This window comes from Cibotium barometz, chromosome 8 (genome assembly GCF_041138505.1).
Source record: "Cibotium barometz isolate CiBa-2024 chromosome 8, ASM4113850v1, whole genome shotgun sequence".
In the NCBI taxonomy this organism is placed as follows: Eukaryota; Viridiplantae; Streptophyta; class Polypodiopsida; order Cyatheales; family Cibotiaceae; genus Cibotium; species Cibotium barometz.
In genome coordinates this window covers 35,139,278-35,160,728 of record NC_141053.1, presented here as the reverse complement: position 1 = coordinate 35,160,728, position 21,451 = coordinate 35,139,278, and the positions used below count along the sequence as shown (strand labels likewise).

The window sequence follows — 21,451 nt, the reverse complement described above, 5'->3', positions numbered from 1 at the left end:
CACTTCTAAAATCCATTTATTCAATAAAATTTACTTCATGCGGTGGCCTTCTTTTGACACCCAAATTTATTAAAAAAAAAACCATAAAACGACCTTGCCTTCATGATTACGTGAGAAAGAAAGATGCCGCTTTAAAATTTTTTAAATTACTTATAATTAATTGGATAAATATATATTCATGATGTAAATGGTGAAGCCATGGTGAAAAGTATTCATGTTTACTAGGGCTCACTCCAAAAAGTTTCCCGAACCCTAGTGGTGGTGAATGAACGCGCGTAACCGTGAAGTGCAATACGAAGATATACAATTAAAGAGGGCTGAACTCTCTCTCTCTCTCTCTCTCTCTCTCTCTCTCTCTCTCTCTCTCTCTCTCTCTCTCTCTCTCGTGTTGTGCGATTTAGCAACGTTGACTTCAACAACACTAGCATCGTTCCATAAATTAAGGTGGGCACTAGCTCGCTTCTAGTAAAAACCTGCACTGTGCACTGCAACACATGCAAGTTATCTTGTGAAACTTGTAAGTTCTCTCAAGTCTCAACCTTCACTTGTACTGTGCATAGGCAAGTTGCAACAAACGATAAATGCACATGCAAGCTGCAGCACATATTAGAGTCTTGTCAAACTTTTAAGTTTTCTCAACCTCACTTGTGTTGTGCACATGCACTCAAGTTGCATCAACGATAAACGCCTTTCATGCTTTGATTTATGTGAGCTTGCGCATGCAAGTTGCATTAAGGATAGATTACTTTAAAGGCATCATAATTCAACATCATGCCCCAAGGCAGTAGTCTAATGGATAAGACTTTAGATTTTCTACGAGAGGTCTAGGGTTCAAATCCTCTTGGGAATATTTTATACTAAGGGTGTGTTCACGTGCAGGTTTGCTTGTAGGCAACCATCCGCATTCCTTAGGCCGTCATTGTTCGATCGTCATTGCGCTTGCTTCCACCTTCTGCTTCGGCGATCCTGCGGGGCGACAATAGTGTGCACTGCTTGCCCTTCAAGTTCACGCTCTGGATCGAGGATGATGGTTGCCATTGGACATCATGGATCTTGTCACGACTTATGACGCCCAGTTCAACCAAAGCTATGCAGGGTGTTCACTCCAATCAGCCGAGTGACTAAGTTGTAGGGTTCATCCCACGTGTAGGTAGCCATCCACTCTCCTTAGGTTGTCATCATTTGATCATCATGGTGCTTGCTTTCACCTTCCTCTTCAGTGATCCTGCTTACACTCTGGATCAGGGACGATGGTTGCCACCATGGACATCAAAGATCGCGCGACGATGCCCAGTTCTACTAAAGCTGTGCAAGGTGTTCACTCCAAACAGCCAAGTGACTAACTTGTGGGGTTCGTCCCGCGTGCAGGTGGGCATGTAGGCAGTCATCCACACACCTTAGGACGTCATCCTTCGATCGTCATGGCGCTTGCTTCCACATTCCTCTTCGGCGATCCTGCTCACGCTCTGTCTGGATCAGGGAGACGATGGTTGCCATGGACATCAAAGATCGTGAGTGACGACGCCCAGTTCTACCAAAGCTGTGCAGGGTGTTCACTCCAAATGGCCGAGTGACTAACTTGTGGGGTTTGTCATGCGTGTAGGTGGGCACGTAATAGGTAGCCATTTGCACTCCTTAAGCCGTCATCGTTCGATTGTCATGGTGCGTGCTTCACCATCCTCTTCGGCGATCCCTTGGACGACAACAGTGTGCAATGCTTGCCCTTTAAGCTCATGCTCTGGATCAAGAACAATGGTTGCCATGGACATCAAAGGTCGTGACTCGACTTACGACGCCCAGGTCTACCAAAGCTGTGCAAGGTGTTCACTCCAATCGGCCGAGAGATTAACTTGTGGGGTTTCTCTCGTGTGGAGGTGGGCGTGTAGGCAGCCATCCACACTCCTTAGCCAAGTTCCAATTGGGGCCGAGCAACTAACTTATGAATATTTTGGCTGTAGTTTGGTGATGCTGTCATGAATATTTTAGAAGAGGAAATTATGAAGTAATCATTTTCATGAGATATATGCCTTTTTTTTGCAAAACTATGAAAGGACACCTTTATGTTCTATAGTGGTACCAAACTAGTGCTAATGCTAAGTATTTATTTGTCTCCCTTGATGATTGGAGGTTAGAAGAATGCACACATAGTCAAATTGCATTGATGCTATTGGATGTGTTCTATAGAAGGTAGTGGAGATTGAGAGATAAATGTGGAAAATCCATATGTCAACTCACATGGGCAAAATCATATCAAAGTACCCATCTACAAAGAGGACATTAAGAAGTGCAATTGTGTTTTCATTGCATGTCAATCCGAGTTAAGATGGAGAGATCTAGCAAGATGTGTGACATTAGGGTAATATTATAGTGCATATGACATTATTTGAGCACTGATGAGATCTTCAACAAGAAAAAAGGCTATGATACAGATGTGGAGATCATCAAAATGAGTTTGATTGAAGAAATTATAAGATTCCCTACTATTTCCTTTGTTGACATTGAAATATCCCCCCCTTTTATTTAGATGGAGAGGGGGGAAAAACCCCTAGAATTTTTCTTATTTAGATAAAAAGAATTTAAAAAAAGCATTCATTTATTTAAAAAAAACAAACCAAAAAAAGGTCAAGACAATGGAGCCCCACCACATGGCAAGCTCACATGGGCCATAGGCTATGGCCATACCCTTGAGTCCTTATGGAGGGGTGTGACACAAAGGGGCAGCCTAAAAGAAGAGGCCCCCTACTAGCTCGTAACTTTGCCCCCAATTGTATTACAACTGCCAGATTCATGTACCCTAAGACACCCAATTGTTGGCAATGTCACTATATAAGATTGTTGCTACACCCCTTGCTCTTGTAGTGTTCCAGTATTTCTATGACCCCTTGTAAAGTTTGCTTCAAGTTACCTTCTATATTGATAAACTTGATTTAGGCATTTTTAAAGCTCCTTAACCTTGATTTAGGCATTTTTAAAGCTCCTTATTCAATAAAGTTTGCTTCAAGTGACCTTCTATATTGATAAACTTGAAGGCCTAGAAATGACGATTGGCCTTGATTTAGGCACTTATAAAATCCATTTATTCAATAAAATTTACTTCATGCGGTGGCCTTCTTTTGACACCCAAATTTATTATTAAAAAAAAAACCATAAAACGACCTTGCCTTCATGAGTGATGACGTGAGAACGAAAGATGCCGCTTTAGAATTTTTTTAAATTACTTATAACGAATTGGATAAATATATATTCATGATGTAAATGGTGAAGCCATGGTGAAAAGTATTCATGTTTACTAGGGCTCACTCCAAAAAGTTTCCTAGTGGTGGTGAACAGTGAACGAGCGTAACCCCCGTGAAGTGCAATAAAAAGATATACAATTACAGAGGGTCTCTCTCTCTCTCTCTCTCTCTCTCTCTCTCTCTCTCTCTCTCTCTCACATGCAAGTTGCAGCAAATGATAAATGCATTATGCTTTCGATTTCTTGAACTTGCACATGCAAGTTGCAGCACATATTAGACTCTCGTCAAACTGTGCACATGCATCCACAATATTAAACGCCTTTCATGCTTTGATTTATGTGAGCTTTCGCATGCAAGTTGCTGCAACGATAGATTACTTTAAAGGCATCATGTTTCAATATCATGCCCCAAGGCGGTAGTCTCTGGCCAAGAATGACATATTCCATGATAACACCCATGAGCTCCCAACTGGTTATATAATACACTGCAACATAGCTCCCAACTGGTTATATAATACACTGCAACAGCAGCCAAGAGCTTGCAGATCCCCTTTGCTATACAACTAACTTCAAGGGTTTGCATATTACCTTGAAGAATTCATGATGCAATAAACTTTTTGTGGATCGAATTCTAGAAAAATGAATGCATTGAAGAGCTTACTCGATAACAAAAGAGGCATGAAGTGGGTGTGGAGGATTTCATGAAGCAATGCATCAGAAGGTCATTACGATGCCATTATAAAATAAGCCTCAATGATAAAATGCATTGCATTGTGCTTTATCAACAAGCACTTGGCAATCGGCTCTTGTTTTGCAAGCTAACACAACTATGGATAGTCTTATTTCCCTTCAAGCTCCTTCTTGATCAATATGAAAACCAAAATAAACAATGGCACAAAAATAAGAAAATAGATTGGAGAGACGGAGCATTAAATAAGCTTACCATATCGAATACACGTCCCTCTACATAGCTTGGTGGTGGCAATGGTACAGGCATTTTGCTTATCATCTGTTAATAGTAGTAGTGGCAGATTGGAGGTATTGTTCTTCTTCTACTTCTACAGCTACTGTTGGTGCCATTCCGTCTGCATCCCTCTCTCTCTCCTTTTATTGTAGACATGTAGATAGCATGGAGCATTCCCAAATCCTTACACGCACCTCTCTCTATGGATGCATGGACTATTAGGCTGAATGTTACAGGAGATAGGGTGAGCAAGACAAATTGATAATGTGTGTGTGTGTGTGTGTGAGCGAGAGAGCGAGCGAGAGAGAGAGAGAGAGAGAGAGAGAGAGAGAGAGAGAGAGTAATATGTGTGTGTGTGTGTGTGTGAGAGAGAGAGAGAGAGAGAGAAAGGAGCGATTCATGCAATTCAAATTTAGCGCAATCATTAGCCCTGTGCTCCCCTCGTGTCCCCACAGCCACGCATACACCCATGTCACTCACCCCACTTGCCACGAGTGCAAAAATGCTTCCACGTCAGCCCGATGCCCGAGTTCAATATTTTTGGCCTAGTTTCATAGTTTAGACGGCCCAAATTTTAACAAAAAGCGCGCCTCACTTCCCAGCCGTAGATCCCATGGTGGAAGCTTCTTCTAACACCCGTGTGACTTAGTCAAGAGGCTTGTACTGTGCACATGCAAGTTGCAGCAAATGATAAATGCATGATGCTTTCGATTACTTGAACTTGCACATGCAAGTTGCAGCAAATGATAAATGCATGATGCTTTCGATTACTTGAACTTGCACATGCAAGTTGCAGCACATATTAGAGTCTTGTCAAACTGTGCACATGCATCGACGATATTAAACACCTTTCATGCTTTGATTTATGTGAGCTTTCGCATGCAAGTTGCTGTAACGATAGATTACTTTAAAGGCATCATGTTTTTCAATATCATGCCGCAAGGCGGTGGTCAAGGTGGTGGTCTAGCCAAGAACGACGTATTCCATGATAACACCCATGACGCACGTAGCTCCCAACTGGTTATATAATACACTGCAACATAGCTCCCAACTGGTTATATAATACTCTGCAACAGCAGCCAAGAGCTTGCAGATCCCCTTTGCTATACAACTAACTTCAAGGGTTTTTTGCTGCTGCCATCTTTGTAGCAGGCCAGCAATATTAACGCCCCATGAGTAGTCCCGGAGGCTAAGTGGTCGTGCTCATCTCATGAGTACGTTGTTTGTCCTCATCCATGAGTGCTGTGCTGCAGGTTATAAACGACGGAAACAAACTTATCCAAGCATCGACTAAGAAAGCGATTGAGAAGAATGTCATCCCCTACCATTGCAGCATTGCGCCTTCCTACAATAAAACAAAATTAAGTGAATCCATTAAGATGATGGATGACGAGTTGAAAATCATCATAGCCGGCACAAACAATGTGCTCTCCAAGTTGATCCAAGAGGACAGTATAATTTCTCTTCTTTTACATGCTTTTTCAGTTGCTTACGATGCAGAAATATAATGTACTACTGCAGGCGAAAGGGAAGCTCCTTGGTTGGGATGAGATAATCAGCTCCATGCAAAATAATCCACTTATTGAGCCCTTGGGTGCAACCATCGAGAGAAGCGACAAGTTGATCAAGCAGGGGGACAACTTCTTCAAGTTTGACGGGAGCCCCAGCAGCACTATTGTGAATGAGGTATGTCGCGGGGCTGGACGTATAACACCTTAATCTTCTCTCTCTCTGTCTCTCTCGTCCAACTTTGTAGGATAAGCCTTCAAGCCTCCTACTCTTCTTCTTCTTTCTCTCAAAAGGTGATGATCTCACACAGGACGTTTATGTTGTTGCAGGTGAAGACTTGGTTTTCCACCTTGATTAAGGATCCTGAAGTGTTAAGCGAAACTCGGATTGACATTGTAACTATGGCTAATATAGTTGCACAAACCGGTGCCACCATAACAGACATTTTGACCGTCTTCTTTAAAGAAGAATATCATGAGAAACAGGTGTGAGATTTCTCCCTCTCTCTAGTGGTAACAAAAGCACAAGATGTTAGCAAAACTATAATGATAAATATCCTGAAAACAAGGTGTGTGTGCGCTTGTTCAGTAACCAGATCAGGTTCTGAACATTAACGTATCTTCAATGTCTTATTAGGTCATGGATATCGGAGTCCTACGTTTCCCTGACATTGATAATCCCCATTTCCAAGTGTATCGCATCCAATTGACGGCTTGGTCTGATTGCACCCGTGTATTGTTTGCTGAACATAACTCAAATGGTATCACTGGGATCTACACTACCCGTAAATACAAACCCCGTTCTGCCGTCATTCAAGGAATGAAAGAGGATGTGAAGGAGAAAGCTATAAAAGAGGCCGAGGATATCTTCAGCTAGATATGAGTCCCGCTTCTTGTATGTTGAGATTTCGTAAACCACCGCATATATATATACAGGGCATGAATAATGAGTAATATGCTCTTCTACTTCCATCTATGCATTGTATCCGTTTGCATTGGGTTGCGCATTGAAGCAGCATGTCTTTAAATATGAAATATGCAATGGAATCGTGTCCACATGAGTATTACGAAGAAAGAAAAAGAGAAGCAAAATGGAGGTTCAAGCTTAATCAATTATTGTGATGGCTACAATTGTTAATATGTTTTGGATTCTAGCAATAAATACTTTTTCTAAAACCTTCACATTAAAAACAATCAATAATTAAGGTAGAAAAAATTAGTTGAAAAATACGTACGTATAACAAATAGATAGAAAAAGCACGGAGAATTTAATTCAAATGAAAAAGATAAATAGCTTATGCCCGGTGGTTGTGTTCTGGCTACAGTTGTGAGATTGGATAGGGTTTTTCTTATTTTCTTGTAAGAAATGCCTTTATTACATAACCATGTATTTAATCAAATCAACAATTAATACTGAAGAAGAAGTTCATGGAAATTTCAAAAATAATAAAAATGCACATGAAAAAAGTAATGCACCCTCTTGTTGACGGAAGCTATTCGATCCTCGATCTCCTTTCATAGTTGTCACACTGGTGATGAGGCTTCTTCTGCTAATGGATAATGGATTGGTAGTAAAGAGAGTTCTAGAATACACATGTGGGTGGAAGAAGACCTAGTCAATGCCTACCTTACGATGCTCATAAAAGAAGAGTGATGAGCTATCTTACCCAAGCCACACACGTTGATAGCATGTGGTGACGAGGAAAAAACAAGAAAAAGATACGAGAGATAGATAGAGAGAGAGAGGCGTTACACACCAAATTCAATAATGGAGAGATTCTTTATCATGAGTCAAAAAGTACTTATATGGGTGGTTGCAAGATGAGGTTATTGAGATTCATTTAAGGGAAGCCTTTAGTTTTAGCCTAAACACATTATTTTTAGTTTTATCATGAGTCAAAAAGTACTTATATGGGTGGTTGCAAGATAAGGTTATCGAGTTTCATTTAAGGGAAGCATTTTGTTTTAGCCTAAAAACATATATTTTTTAGTTTTATCATGAGTCAAAAAGTACTTATATGGGTGGTTGCAAGATGAGGTTATTGAGTTTCATTTAAGGGAGGCTTTTACTTTTAGCCTAAAAACATGTATTTGGTTGAAAGATAAGGTTATCGAGTTTCATTTAAGGGAAGCCTTTAGTTTTAGCCTAAAAACATGTATTTTTTCCTAAAGAATGGCCAATATCTCATAGTTAACCAAGGAATTTCACTTCAAGGTCTTCTAATGAAGCATCACGTGCAAAGTTGGGCATCTAAACTATAATTTGATAAAAAAACATCCAATAATTATAAAGCCCCTTTTGTTTGGATACAAACCTGTGTATAGGGCCTATCATAGGTTTGGATAGGCCTCAAGATTACTTTTTCTTCAATTCTATTGATCTACTTAATCCCTCACAACTACTCGAGTGTGCCCACCATCTCCACCAAAAAGGATGACTGCTAAGAGTTTGTTTTTCTAAATGCCCATCTAAGTCCTCGGCATCTTGTGGTCCCTTAAGGTTAACACTAGTGATAAGGGTAGTTGCTCGCACCCCTACTAGAGTAGGACAGCCAACATTTGGGTTACTAAGGCGACACCTTTGACATTAGCTTAGTGAGCTCCTCACGTGTCGTTGGGAGAGGGAGCGGGTTGTGCTAGCTCCAACCTGCATAGCTGGTTCTGTCATGAAGGAAGAAGTTGTGTTGGAGATGGGAGGAGGAAGAAGCTGCATTGCATGAGAACAAGAAACATGCATGTGAAGAAAGAAAGAGATTAACTGAGTCAGACACCAAAATACACAACCAAGAAGCTATTATATATGAAATGGGGACAACAATTAAAATTGATGTTGATGCCACAAATGGTCGACTGTTACCTAACCTAATTGAGATCTAGACTAAGACTAATCTGAAGTTACATATTATTCCATCACCCCCCCACCCTTAACTCTCCAAAAATCTATAACAATAAAACTTAGAAGGCCGAGTAAGCCCAAGATTGATGTAGCAAGTCCAATGAGCAAAACTTGGGAGTGTTTCTCCATTTCCTTGCAAGGTATGTATTGCAATTGTAATTGATCCTTCTCCACCTCATTCTTGATGAAATAATAGCACATATCAACGTGCTTGAGGCACTCACTCTATGATCTATTGTTTGCTATAGCAATATTGGATTGATTATCACAAAAGATTGTCAATGGTTGTTGCAAAGGAAACCCAACCTGAGTGAGTAACCAACAAATCCATAGAGCATTACAAGTTGCCGATGAAATGACAACACGAAGAAGTATGCCGTGCTAAGCAACAAGTGTGATCATGATACGCAACGACTTCATCTTGATGACCAGTGCATAAGTTTTTGTGTAATCTATACTTGGTAGATAAGTGAAAACATGAGGCACAACTCTAGCCTTATAGCATGCCATCAATTAATCTGCATGATACTTTTGCTTAAGTAACCATTTTGAACCCATGATGGATAGATGCATACTCGTGCTACATAGCATCCCACCACTAGGATGATTTAGGGTAAGACATGGCAACGTGTAAAGGCACATGATCATCAAGAACTTTAGTGCCTTCCATGGAGGTGAAGCTGGTGTTGAGGTTGTGTTAGGATCTTGATGATTAGATGAGAAAAATAAAAACAATGGATCACGATGGCAAGGGGGAGGTTTACCTTTTGTAGCATAGAGCATTAGCATCTTCCATCATTTGTACTATGGGAGGTGTAGCAGCATGGGGGTCAGTGTGAAAAGGCGAGCCATGTAAGAGGTCAGTTAAAGAAGTGATGTCCCCTTCCACCACATTGACAGGTATGTCAATGACCAAACGCAACTCATCAAATGACATGTGTGCATGTGCTAGCGACGACGACTGACCCATGGGCGGATGGTTTGGCATGCACATGTGGTGTTGAGAATGAGAAGATGGAGGCATTTGAGGAAGTATGACAGTCACATGGTGAACACCGATATGTTGCATGGCTTCATCTAAGTCTTAATGACGGTGAAGGACTTGCTCATTTGTAGTGGATCAACCGAAAATGATTGTTCATTGGTGCCCGATGAGCACACACAAAATACGACGCCACGTGTAAATGACCATTCTTCAGTGGGTGTTGAGAGATGATAAGCCTTCACACCATTCGGATAGTTGTATCCTATAAAAACGCATCGTTGATACTTGGGGTCAACAAACTGATGTCCTATGACATCTAGTAAATGAGTGAATGCCTTGTAGTCAAACACTCAGAGGTGATGCAATGTGGGTTAACACAACTAAACCACAATTCATGTGGTTTGCATGGATGCATGCTCGAGAGGTTCACCTAAAAATATGCAAGTGTAGTACGTGAGTTCATCAGGAGGGTTATATTATTTTATTTCAAAAAAGTTACAGAATTACATTTACAGGAGGGGTTTTTTAACCAATTTTGAAAAAAAAAACTGTAAGTTTATGAAGAAAAAGAGGTCATTTTATTCATAAAAGTATGTAAGTGTAAGGGGTTTTTTAAATACCCCTTGAACGCACGTGATACATAAAATTTCTTAGAGGTGAACCCCCCCGAGGATGCATGTAAGCATGGGTTTCAATATTTTGAAGATAACCAACAGTAGCCATTGCCTCACTCCAAAATGGCTTGGGTAATGTGGAGGAATAGAGGCACGGGTGTCATACCTAGGGTTTTCTCAGGAGCAGAAAAATGGCCCTTTTTCATTTTCTTTTCATGCTTTTGTTAGGAATTTTCAAATTTTATTAATCATTACTGATCTTTTTAGTTTCAAGCTTTTCTTTTAAAAGGCACTTCAACAAGAAGAATTCTTTTGCTATAGCAGACAAGACATTATCGGGCCTATATTTTCCTCATTCTTTATTTTTCATTTTTCTTGAGCACTCACTAGCACGGCACCCTAGGGACATCTCTGGATGGGAGAGATAGTGTGGGAATTTCTCATTGTCCCTATTAGACCCATCACCCAAAGGGCATTGCGAGGTGCACACACCCATATTTCACATGACCCATCACCCAAAGGGCATTGCGAGGTGCACACACCCATATTTCACATGCACTTTTTAACTTTTTTCGTGCCATCTAATGAGAAGGGGTCCCACCGGATGAAAGGATTTGGAGCCTCACCCTACTAACCAAGACTGTCAATCACCGACTACATCTCCATCGACATCTACACTATCATCACCCTCTTGGATTCCTCTTTTGCACTCACTCACTCTCTCTTGCATTAGGCACTCTTCATGTGTTGCATTCCCTTTGCATTTCATGACGATGTGCACGTATCACAGCATTCTCGGGTTCTTTCATGGGTTGGTCATAACATTTTTATGTTGGGTATAGCATGTGTGCATACTAGGTTTTTTTATTTTTTCATAGGTTTTAAAGACTAGCAGGTGGCTAGAGTGGAGCAGTACAGTTTTGTTGCAATGGTATGATCGATTGCTCAAGCTATGGAGCAGTCACATGGATTTTCATGTTTTTCTGAGGTGCTTCTATAGTTTCGGCAGTGCTATTGTAAGTCAATAATGAGGCTTTTGTTATCGACGCATTGGGCATTTAGAGAAAAACGACTTTGCTTTTCGCAGCATTGCAATCTGAGCTCAAAACGAAAAAGATATGATGAGATTTGTAGAGTAGAAGACTCTTGGCCATATCTAGCAGAGGTCCAGATGGTGGCAAATTTAGCAGGTGTCTTCGGTGAGATACGTTGGCATTAGCATTGTGGTTGTAGCAAAGGTTTCAATTCCTTGAGCAATCCGTGCCAAGGCATGCCCTCCTACTCTCAAGTTTTTTTTGAAATTAGGAAATTACCCCCTTTTTCGTTGAAAGGGGAAGGGGGGGAAATCCCTTGTATTTTTGTTCTTTCAAAAAAAAGGAATGAAAATAGAAAATTTTAAAAAAAGAAAACAGAAAAAATGGGAAAGAAAAACAAAATAGAAAAAGAAAAGAAAGAAGAGAAAAAACAGGAAAAAAGAAAGAACAATGAAAACTCCCACCTCATCCCCCTTATCACGTTATCTACCTACCCCCTGCTTATCTCTCCACCCTCCCACCACCTCTACCACTGCCACTTTCCCCCATTCTACCTGCCCAGAAACTCCCCACTGCCACCGTCCCTGAATAAACCTCCCCCTCGCCCTTATCTTCACCACCATTATACTTAATCCTCCCCCCTTCCTCTCCACTGGTGGGGGCCAGTAACTCACGATACTACCCTGCTCTCCCTTTGTTCACCCCTGCCACCTTGCTTGACCTTATTCCCTCACTCCTCCACCTCTCCTATTCTTCTCACCCCTTCACTGATCTTAACTGGCCCTGCTACCTTGCAATCCTCCCTCTCTACATCACCATCCCTTCCCATGTCTCTTCCCTCCACCTTTTCCTCCTTCCACCTTTTCCTGGTTGGCCCTCAAGCTCCCCTCTTTTCTCAAGTTTCCTCCCCTACGCCTCGATCTTGGCCATCCCCTCCAGCTATCTTCCCTCCCCTCCCCCCTCACTCTTTCTTCCTCCTCCCTCCTCATCATGGCAGAAGAAGCAACGGGACGTGAGCTGACACTAGTAGATGGGGCATAATTGATGTGGACGGCAACGTGATGCACAACCCAGAATTGTGGGCCATGCTAGAGTAGTAAACTGAGTGGAGATGTGGTGATTTGCATGGGCAGAATTGCGACATGATGGTTGGAGCTAAACCTAGATGATTGGCAAACGGACCTGGCATGAAAAAAAGTTTTGTCATGAGGTTTCTTTAAGCCTTAATCTATGTGGCACATGCTCTGCTTGCGACATGTGTCGTAGTCTAAGAAAATTGAGAAAAAATATATTTTGAATTTTCTTTTGGCTTGTCTCTCTTGGATGAGGTGTGAACCCTGATCTCCCTAGTGGCCACTAGGGTAAGCACTCTTTTGAAATTTATAAAGAATATACATATATATAAAGTTTCATGCAAAAACCTTTTTGTCCTATATCTTTCAATTTACAAGTCCGATCAAGTTAATGCAAAAGCCAAGGTTTACTGTTTTTCTAAACTCTTTACTTTGAAATGTCAAATTTTCCTTTCGAGCATTTTAAGGATCTTGATCTTAGTATACAACACATGCGATCATGCCTTGCAGTGTAAAAGCACTTGAATGAATTGCAAATTGACTGATGTGGCTTGTGTGATTGAAGGCCAGAATTCTTGAAAATGACTATGCTATTTTACTTCTTGAAAATCGATACCTTTTTAAAATCTTGTGTTATTTTCTTATGATCATCTCTATCATGGTTGTGAATGCATGAATGCATGATCTTTGTGATGAAAAGGATTTCAAAGTGTTTCTATCATGCCTACAAATATGTTTTTTTCTTAGACTTTGATGTGTGGAAGATGTCCACGCCCTAGAATGAATGGAATCTTGACCTCTTACACTCTTGTTCATTGAGGAAGTTCATCTTGTTGAAATATACAAGTGAATAGGGTGTGTGCGGGAACAAGCCCTTGGTTAGAGGCTGTAAAAGAGAATGTGTAAATGTGAGAGAACCTGTGAAAAGGTGAGAAGAATCTACTGGGAGAGAATAAAGGGTAGCATGAGAAGATTTAGGAAGTGTGGAGATATTGTGGGAGAGGTGGAGAGAATCAAGCAAAAGAGGTGGAGTGAATCAAGGAGAAATTAGTGGGATTAGATGCTTGGATGTAAACTCTATAAATTGAGGCATTGGCCTAATGAGAATTTGCTGGTTTTTGATTATCCATGCTTACATTAAGCTTTTAGTTAATTACTCATTAATCACATCTTAATTATCATCTAATCACTTTGTTAATGATGTTGATTCTAGTATTTGATCCACCATAGCTCATCACATTGCTGTAATTTTAACATGGTATCAGAGCCTAGTCTAGAATCCATCATTTTATGAGCCCATTATCTTGCTAATCACTTCACTAATTAGAATCAGTAACTAATTAATATTTTTTTCCTCTTTTTCAACTCACCTCTGCACCCCCAGCCAGTGGAGGAGCTCCCTCTCTTTGTAGGCTCAAAATTAGCCCAAATCTCTTTAGCCACACATAGCCAGCCTCTCCACGATTCAGCCAAGCTAATCAGAAGCGCAAACCGTCGGCGCAGGAGAAATCACGATTTTCTCAAGCGCTTGTTTCTGGGAGCAAAATTGAGATCTTCTCTTCCACAGATCAAATGGGTCTAATTCCTCTTAGCCTCGGGGTTTTCAAGCATGCTCTACAAGCTGGTGAAGTCAGAATTTGATTTGATGAAGTCTACAGTGAGATCCAAGCTCTTCATCAAATCTGCAGGTGACTTTGGTAAAATAGAGATTAAGCATTCAATGTTTGGTCAAATCTTGTGTTTCTTGGCTTAATCCTCTACTAGACTAATTGCTATTGATGGCCTTGAAAGCATTTGAGCTCATTTGAACTCTAAGGCCTCAGATCTGGGCTCCCTGCATACTCTGTTTTCTGCACACAAAATAGAGGATTAATTTGCTAATCAATGATTAATCAATACTAATCACTATATTTTAGTGCAATTGAGGGTTCAAATTAACCATTAGGTATCTGATACAGATCCCTTATAACTTCAGATTGTAATTCGGAGATGGTTTGATACTCCAACCATTCTGTACAAATTGGTTACCTTTGATTTAAACGGTAATTTCTGGTGATTTTATGCTGATAAATCTGTTGTAATCATCTCTTAAACACCAGATTGAGTTGTAAAAGGGTAGACACTACCCTTGAATCTTGAAATTGGATGAAGAGGTAAGACCCCCTTCACATCATCATGAGTACAACACAAGAGAGCCAAATTTAATGGGGACCAGTTTTACACATGGTAGATAAAAACCATGTATCTGCTCATGAGGAAAAATTTGTGGGGGCTAGTTGAGGGAAGAGATGAATGCCCAGAGGTGAGAGGGGAAAATGAGTGGAAGAGTAGGAATGAAAAAGCATTGGGACTTATTGCACTCAGTTTAAATGATAAAATCATTCATCACATCACAGGGATACAATGGGCAAAAGATGCATGGGATGAAAATAAATTATTTGGCACACAAGCTAAAAATTCAAAGATAAATCTATTAATGCAATTCTACAAACTGGATATGAAGGAAAGTGAATCTTTAATCACACACTTGAACAGATATAAAAGCATTAAGCAACAACTGGCAGCTATTGGCAAAAAGGTAGAAGATGATGAGGCACTAGCAGTGCTTCTGAAGAGTGTGGACAAAGGTGAATATGAAAATATTGTAGCAACACTAAAGAATGTACCTGAATTGAAGCTACATGAGATAGAAGGAGCTCTACTAGAGTAAGAGAGCAGAGACAAAGAGAAGAAATGGCTCGACTCAACAGCAGGAGAAAAAAAAGCATTCTTCACCTGAGGAGGATTCTCTCGAGGACGAGGATGAGGACGAGGCAGAGTAGGAGGAAGGACCTTCACTTGCCACAACTGTGGAATGCTAGGACACATGGCTAGAGACTGCTACAGCAAACCCAGTGGAGAAGGAACGACATCGGCAAACTTCATGGAGGCTTCTAAGGAAGAGGAGTCGGATCATCTTTTCTGAGAGAGAGAGAGAGAGAGAGAGAAACCCACAACCCAATGTAACCTGCCCCAACAGAGTAAAACCACCTCTGAGCCCCATCGATGATGTAGGCCACGTGGTAGATGTATGTGTGAGCACTTTAGTCAAGGTCGCAGGCACTTGTAGTAGCCTTGGACACATAGAGAGAGAGAGTGTGTGTCAAGGACTATGAGTTTAGGGACTTGAGGCACTGGTCACGGACTATCAAGTAAGAGAGAAACTTGGTATAGGGTCCAGGTGTGCTAGGAGTATTCACTTGAGGGGAGGTGTTGAAATATACAAGTGAATAGGATGTGTGCGGGAACAAGCCCTTGGTTAGAGGCTGTAAAAGAGAATGTGTAAATGTGAGAGCACCTGTGAAAAGGTGAGAAGAATCTACTAGGAGAGAATAAAGGGTAGCATGAGAAGATTTAGGAAGTGTGGAGATATTCTGGGAGAGGTGGAGAGAATCAAGCAAAAGAGGTGGAGTGAATCAAGGAGAAATCAGTGGGATTAGATGCTTGGATGTAAACTCTATAAATTGAGGCATTGGCCTAATGAGATTTTGCTGGTTTTTGATTATCCATGCCTACATTAAGCTATTAGTTAATTACTCACTAATTACATCTTAATTATCATCTAATTACTTTGTTAATGATGTTAATTCTAGCATTTGATCCACCATAGCTCATCACATTGCTGTAATTTTAACACATCCCTCACATCCCTACCTCTCATTCCCCCTTCCCTTGTGAATGTATTTCTTCCTTTGAAAAGAGGAAGTCAAATCCTCAGTCTTCTCCCCTTCCTTGATTTTCCCCTGCTGATTGTCATGCTTGTACGCGTGAATCTTGTTTTCTTGGAATAGGTTAGGCTGTATCTACCTCTGAGCGTTACCGCTATACGACAAATTAAGCTTGCATGTGATTGAGGGTATACTTTTCTCCGTAAAAAGTCCCTAGATTGTTTATGTGTTTTTGAGAGTGGTTTAACCATAGCGACCACAAACGGGCAGCTTTCACTAAGGTACAATTCTTATGTTTTACAACGTGGTTCTATCCTGGGTTGTAGGAAATGGAATATTGGTTGACTATGATGAATTTATCACAATAGGTGCAGAAGTTGATAGAGCGATATTCTCTATTTAACTGTGTGTAGTACTTGAAGATTATGACCTGTTTGATGTTCAGTTTGTCGTGATACTATTTAAAGAAGTCGAGTACCTCTCCTTTGTGTTTGCGAAAGAACAAGGAGGTGAAATTTCATTGGATTAAAACCTATAGCCTTAAAGTAGGAAATTTTCAATAAACATGCACACCAAATAGAGATGCATTATTGACTTTTCAAGTACTCCTGGACAACATTCAATATCTCAATTTCTTCTTCATAATCTTTAACAACACTAGAGTAACCACCGACAACCTTGTGTGCCTTTCCTTCAGAATCTATTTTGTAGAGCCCAGCCCATTCACGAAGCTTCTTAGCACTTGGCACTAAGATCAAGTTAACAATGTGCTCAGAGCACAAGTTACTATAACCCGATTGATTGTAGTCTTCTGCCAAGACACATAGTTGCATTGCATGCTTCTTGATGGCATCCTCATGGAGTCCTTTGGCCAAGCCATCATGGGCAAGAGTCTTTTTAAGCACGCGTGCGGCAAGCCAGTTAGGATGCCCATGGGCTTGCCAAGTCGTGGCTCGAAAGAAGATGGCTTCATAGCAAGTACATCTCCCTCTCCGTCAGCTATTTCTTTTGAGAAGGAGAAGAACTCTCTACATAGCAGGGTAGAAAAGATCTACCTTTGCTTAGGCGAAAGATGTAGATACACATTAACTCACTATAATTAAGAAAATCAAGAAATGCTTAAGGATTAGTCATTTGACTTCTAATCAAGAGTTTGTGTGGGCAAGGAGAAGATCAAAGCTTCTAGTCCCATCATGATGGCCAAAGTATTAGCATAGCCTTGCTAACATGGGGGAAAACACATGCTCCTACACACATAGCCTTGCTGACATGGGGGCAAAACACATGCTCCTACACACACAGCCATGGAGTACACGTACACATGAGCATGGTGTAAGAGACATGGATCAAGAACAAGATAAAGATACAAGAAAAACATCATAGTGTATTCCGTATCCATCATCCATATTGTGTCCAATTTTCATACAAGTATAGCCATCCAACCATGTGACTCTTGGGATACCCATGTGACTATTGGGCTCCCATAACCTTCACAAGATCCTAACTCCCCACTACCCTCTTGTAACCACTTCTTGATATGACATCTTTTAATAACCAAATCCCACAACTCATTAGCCTAAGCTAATGTTACTAATGCTAGGGAGTGTTCACATCCAAGCTAATGCCAAAATGCTAGGGGGTGTTCACACCTGTCAACAGTCCATGGTCAGGAAGAGACATGAGGTGAGCACTGTGAGAGGAGTGCATTGGACAAAGGTAAGAAGAAAGCTGAGTTGGGAATCCCAGTGGTAAGAACTCCAAGTGTAAGAAATGACAGGTATGTACCATCATATGCTAGATCTTAGGGAGCTTGTAGTAGTGACCCACAACCATTCAGGAGGTCAAAAAGGGTGAGATATCCAGTACTGAGATTTATGTATAGTGGGTATGCTATGCATTATGCATATATGAAATCTATGGTTAAGCATGTGGAGCCTTCTTATTTTGATGAGGCTATTGGCAAAGAAGCATGTGGAGCCTTCTTATTTTGATGAGGCTATTGGCAAAGAAGCATGGGTGTTAGATATCCGTAACGCCGGCGTTACCACAAGAGGGGATGGCCTCTGGCTCACCACCCAGCCATAGAGGAAGAATGAGGATTGCCCCTCATCCCCCAGGCTATATAGTGTGTGGCATGCTGTCCACACTAGCCTGGTCCTCTCCCACTGAACCCCGGACATGGCCATCCGGTCTGCCGCCGTCGGTCATCATAGGCATTACAGCCTACGTGACATTACCCCCCTTTAAGAAGAGTTTTCGTCCTCGAAAACAAACTCGGAAAACCTTTTGGAAATTGCACTACGGCGTTCCCAGGTTGCCACCTCCTCATCCCTATGTGTCCATTTAACAAGTATCTCATGGTACACTTTATGTCGGGTTTGTCTGTCACGATACTCTAGAATCTTTTCAGGTTCATGTGGTATCTTTGGTGGCTCTATCAAGTCCACCAAAATCTCTGGAGAAACTGCGTTTTCTAACCCGTGAACTGATTTCTTCAGTTTACTGACATGGAAGACAGGATGGACTTGAGAACTCTCCGGTAACTCAAGTTTATATGCTACGTCCCCAATATTCTTAAGGATTTTAAAAGGACCACAATATCTCGGAGAAAGTTTATCACACTTTTCCGTTTTCATGGTTTCTGACTGCGCAGGAACCTTGAGGAATACAAAGTCACCTTCTGCAAAGGTCACCTTTCTACGTCCTTTATCCGCATAAGTTTAGCGCGATCCTGAGCGCTACGAATGCTCTCACGTGCGGCTCTGAGCATATCATTCATATCTTCAAGGAAATCCTTGACAGATTGAATCTTCTCCTTTTCTAAGCCTACAGCCATCGGAGATCTCGGCTGGAATCCATACATTAACATGAATGGTGTAAATCCAGTCGTTGAGTGTTTGGAGCTGTTATAGGCAAACTCCAATAAGGGCAAGTACTCTTCCCAATTAGATTGCTTCTTACTAACATAAGAACACAACATATTTTCTAGAATTTGGTTAACTCTTTCAGTTTGACCATCAGACTCCGGATGATCTGCCGTACTTATACTCAGAGTAGTATCCAACTTTTTGAAGATTTCCCTCCAAAAATGACTGTTGAACTTTCTATCTCTATCCGACACTATATCTGCGGGCAAGCCATATAGCTTGTAGAGATGTTCAATAAAGAGTTTTGCCAATTCTGGCGTTTTTACAGTTTTCTTCGTGGCGATAAACTTTGCCATTTTAGTTAACCTGTCCACTACCACCCACACCGAGTCATTCCCTCGACTCGTCTTGGGTAAACCGGTAATGAAATCCATGGAAATGCTTTCCCATTTCCCTTGAGGAATCTCCAGTGGATGGAGTATTCCTCCAACCTTAAGACGTTCATGTTTATTGACCTGGCACTTACTGCATTTCAGCACATAAGTCTGGACGTTCTAAACGAACTAGGCCAATAAAACTGTCTTTTTACTAGTGCATAGGTCTTCTGAATCCCAGGATGACCCACACTTGGACTATCATGACTTTCTTTAAGAATTTGGGCTCGAAAGTCACCAATAGTTGGTACACGTATTCTACCCTTGTAGAGTGAGTACCCGTCGTCAATGGAATAATTATCATATTTCTCCCACGTGTCCGGTCGAGCTCGACCGCCGCTACGGGCAATCCGACGTGCCATTAACTGGGGAAGTCATTGGTAAGCAAATGTCTAGTAGTACTCACGCAAGCCGTGATTTGGTATTTCAACCAAAACCCCAAGGCAAATTTCATGCCTTGATTTTGCATCATGTCATTAGCACAGAAGCTAATGTACTGGAGAGCACTCTAGTAGCGCAAGTTCTCAGACTATGCTACTAGATATTTGTAGACTACGCTACCATGCTGCATCACCAACTTGTTAAAACTTCTCCTTGGAAAGCTCTACGGCCATAGGAGAAATAAACTAGAGCCAATCTAATCATGCATCACAAGGATTAGTTCCAAAGCTGAGAGATACTTTTTCTTTTAGAGTAACATCATTGCACAAGGATTAGTTCCAAAGCTGAGAGATACTTTTTCTCTTAGAGTAACATCATTGCACAAGCATATGCTCTAGAATCTTGTTGAGTTTCTAACTACCATTAATCTACGGATGGTTAAACTCCACTCTAACTCAGAGTAAATGTAAGTTTTGAAAATTTCCCTTCAAATATAACAATCAAACTTCCTATTTCTTATGCCATACTATATATGCGGGCAGATCATATAGTATGTGGAGATGTTTGATAAAGATTCTTGCACCACTACGGGTGTCTGGAGTTACATCCAATCACTTACAACTCTTTGTTGCTATTACCAGACACATCCCTTCAAGTATTGTCTGGACTCACACAACTATTCGAGTTTATGTGATATTTGAGGATATCCCTCCTTTCCCTCAAGAAAGGTTTTTGTCCTCAAAAACTCTACTCTCAAGCGGACTACGCGCTAGTGTCATAGGTCCAAGAACAAATCTAGACCGTGTTTAATATCATATGTTATATTCTTGAGTCCTTCCAAGAAACTTTTAAACATCTTGCAATGAAGATGTGGTATAGTGTCTACGCACATATGGTGGTACTATTGATAAACTGATTTGCAACAGATCAGTGGTTTCACACTTGTAACAAAGTGCTTCATTGTTGCATATTATTATTCTTCATAAGCGGTTACACACTTATGAATTATTTGGGTGGGTTGTACCATCTATCAAGAAAAATTCCAAACTAATAATAACCACATTATCAATCCACAGATAATGACTGAGCTTGCTGCGAAGCCATAGGTTGCTAGATAATTGATGGTAATTACACAAGCCCAATTTCTCATTACATCATACATTCAATATAAATGCAAACATCACAGTACTTCGTGATGATGAACTTAGGAATTTCATCCTATCCCTGTTTGGTGTTGGTATAAAGTATAACTATGAGAACATTATTTGCTGCCTCCTCATTATAGCGGCAAAGCTACCTACCCATCACAGGTGGCAATCTCTACCAAGCTATAACCAATGACAAGCAAATAAACGAGTACTCTTGCAAGAACTTCATAACCATATGTCACACCAAACTCATAATCACTACGGATTAAATGCCAGGGCTTGCAAAATTGAATGTTATCTGATAGGTAGAGGGGATCATCAAACTACGGATGACCTCGACAACTCACTAGGACTAGTGATGTGTAACTTTAAGTTACTCCACTCTCCTTGCTTATTCCATACCATCAAACAAATCGGTCCCTCGACTTGAGCAACGTCAACATATTTATGAGTAACTCGATACTCATGGATTGTGGTTCGGTAATTTAAAATGTTGATCTAGAGTATCTTTCACTCGAGGATCTTAATGTTATTAGCAGTTATGTATTAGTAGTGAGTAACTACGTACCCACTATCATCACACTAGTAGCTCCGTATACTAGTCT

At 40.9% G+C, this 21,451-nt stretch overlaps 1 protein-coding gene across 1 annotated transcript; it reads left to right on the top strand.

Moving 5' to 3' along the window:
* The first annotated feature begins 1,191 nt into the window (after positions 1–1,191).
* On the top strand, positions 1,192–6,816 carry LOC147636188 (uncharacterized). Its single transcript, XM_086802091.1, has 7 exons — positions 1,192–1,253; positions 1,369–1,511; positions 1,604–1,800; positions 5,453–5,512; positions 5,700–5,885; positions 6,038–6,193; positions 6,345–6,816. Exons 1-7 carry the CDS (start codon positions 1,192–1,194, stop codon positions 6,582–6,584), a joined length of 1,044 nt encoding a protein of 347 aa, XP_086658217.1. The 3' UTR covers positions 6,585–6,816.
* The last annotated feature ends 14,635 nt before the right edge of the window (positions 6,817–21,451 follow it).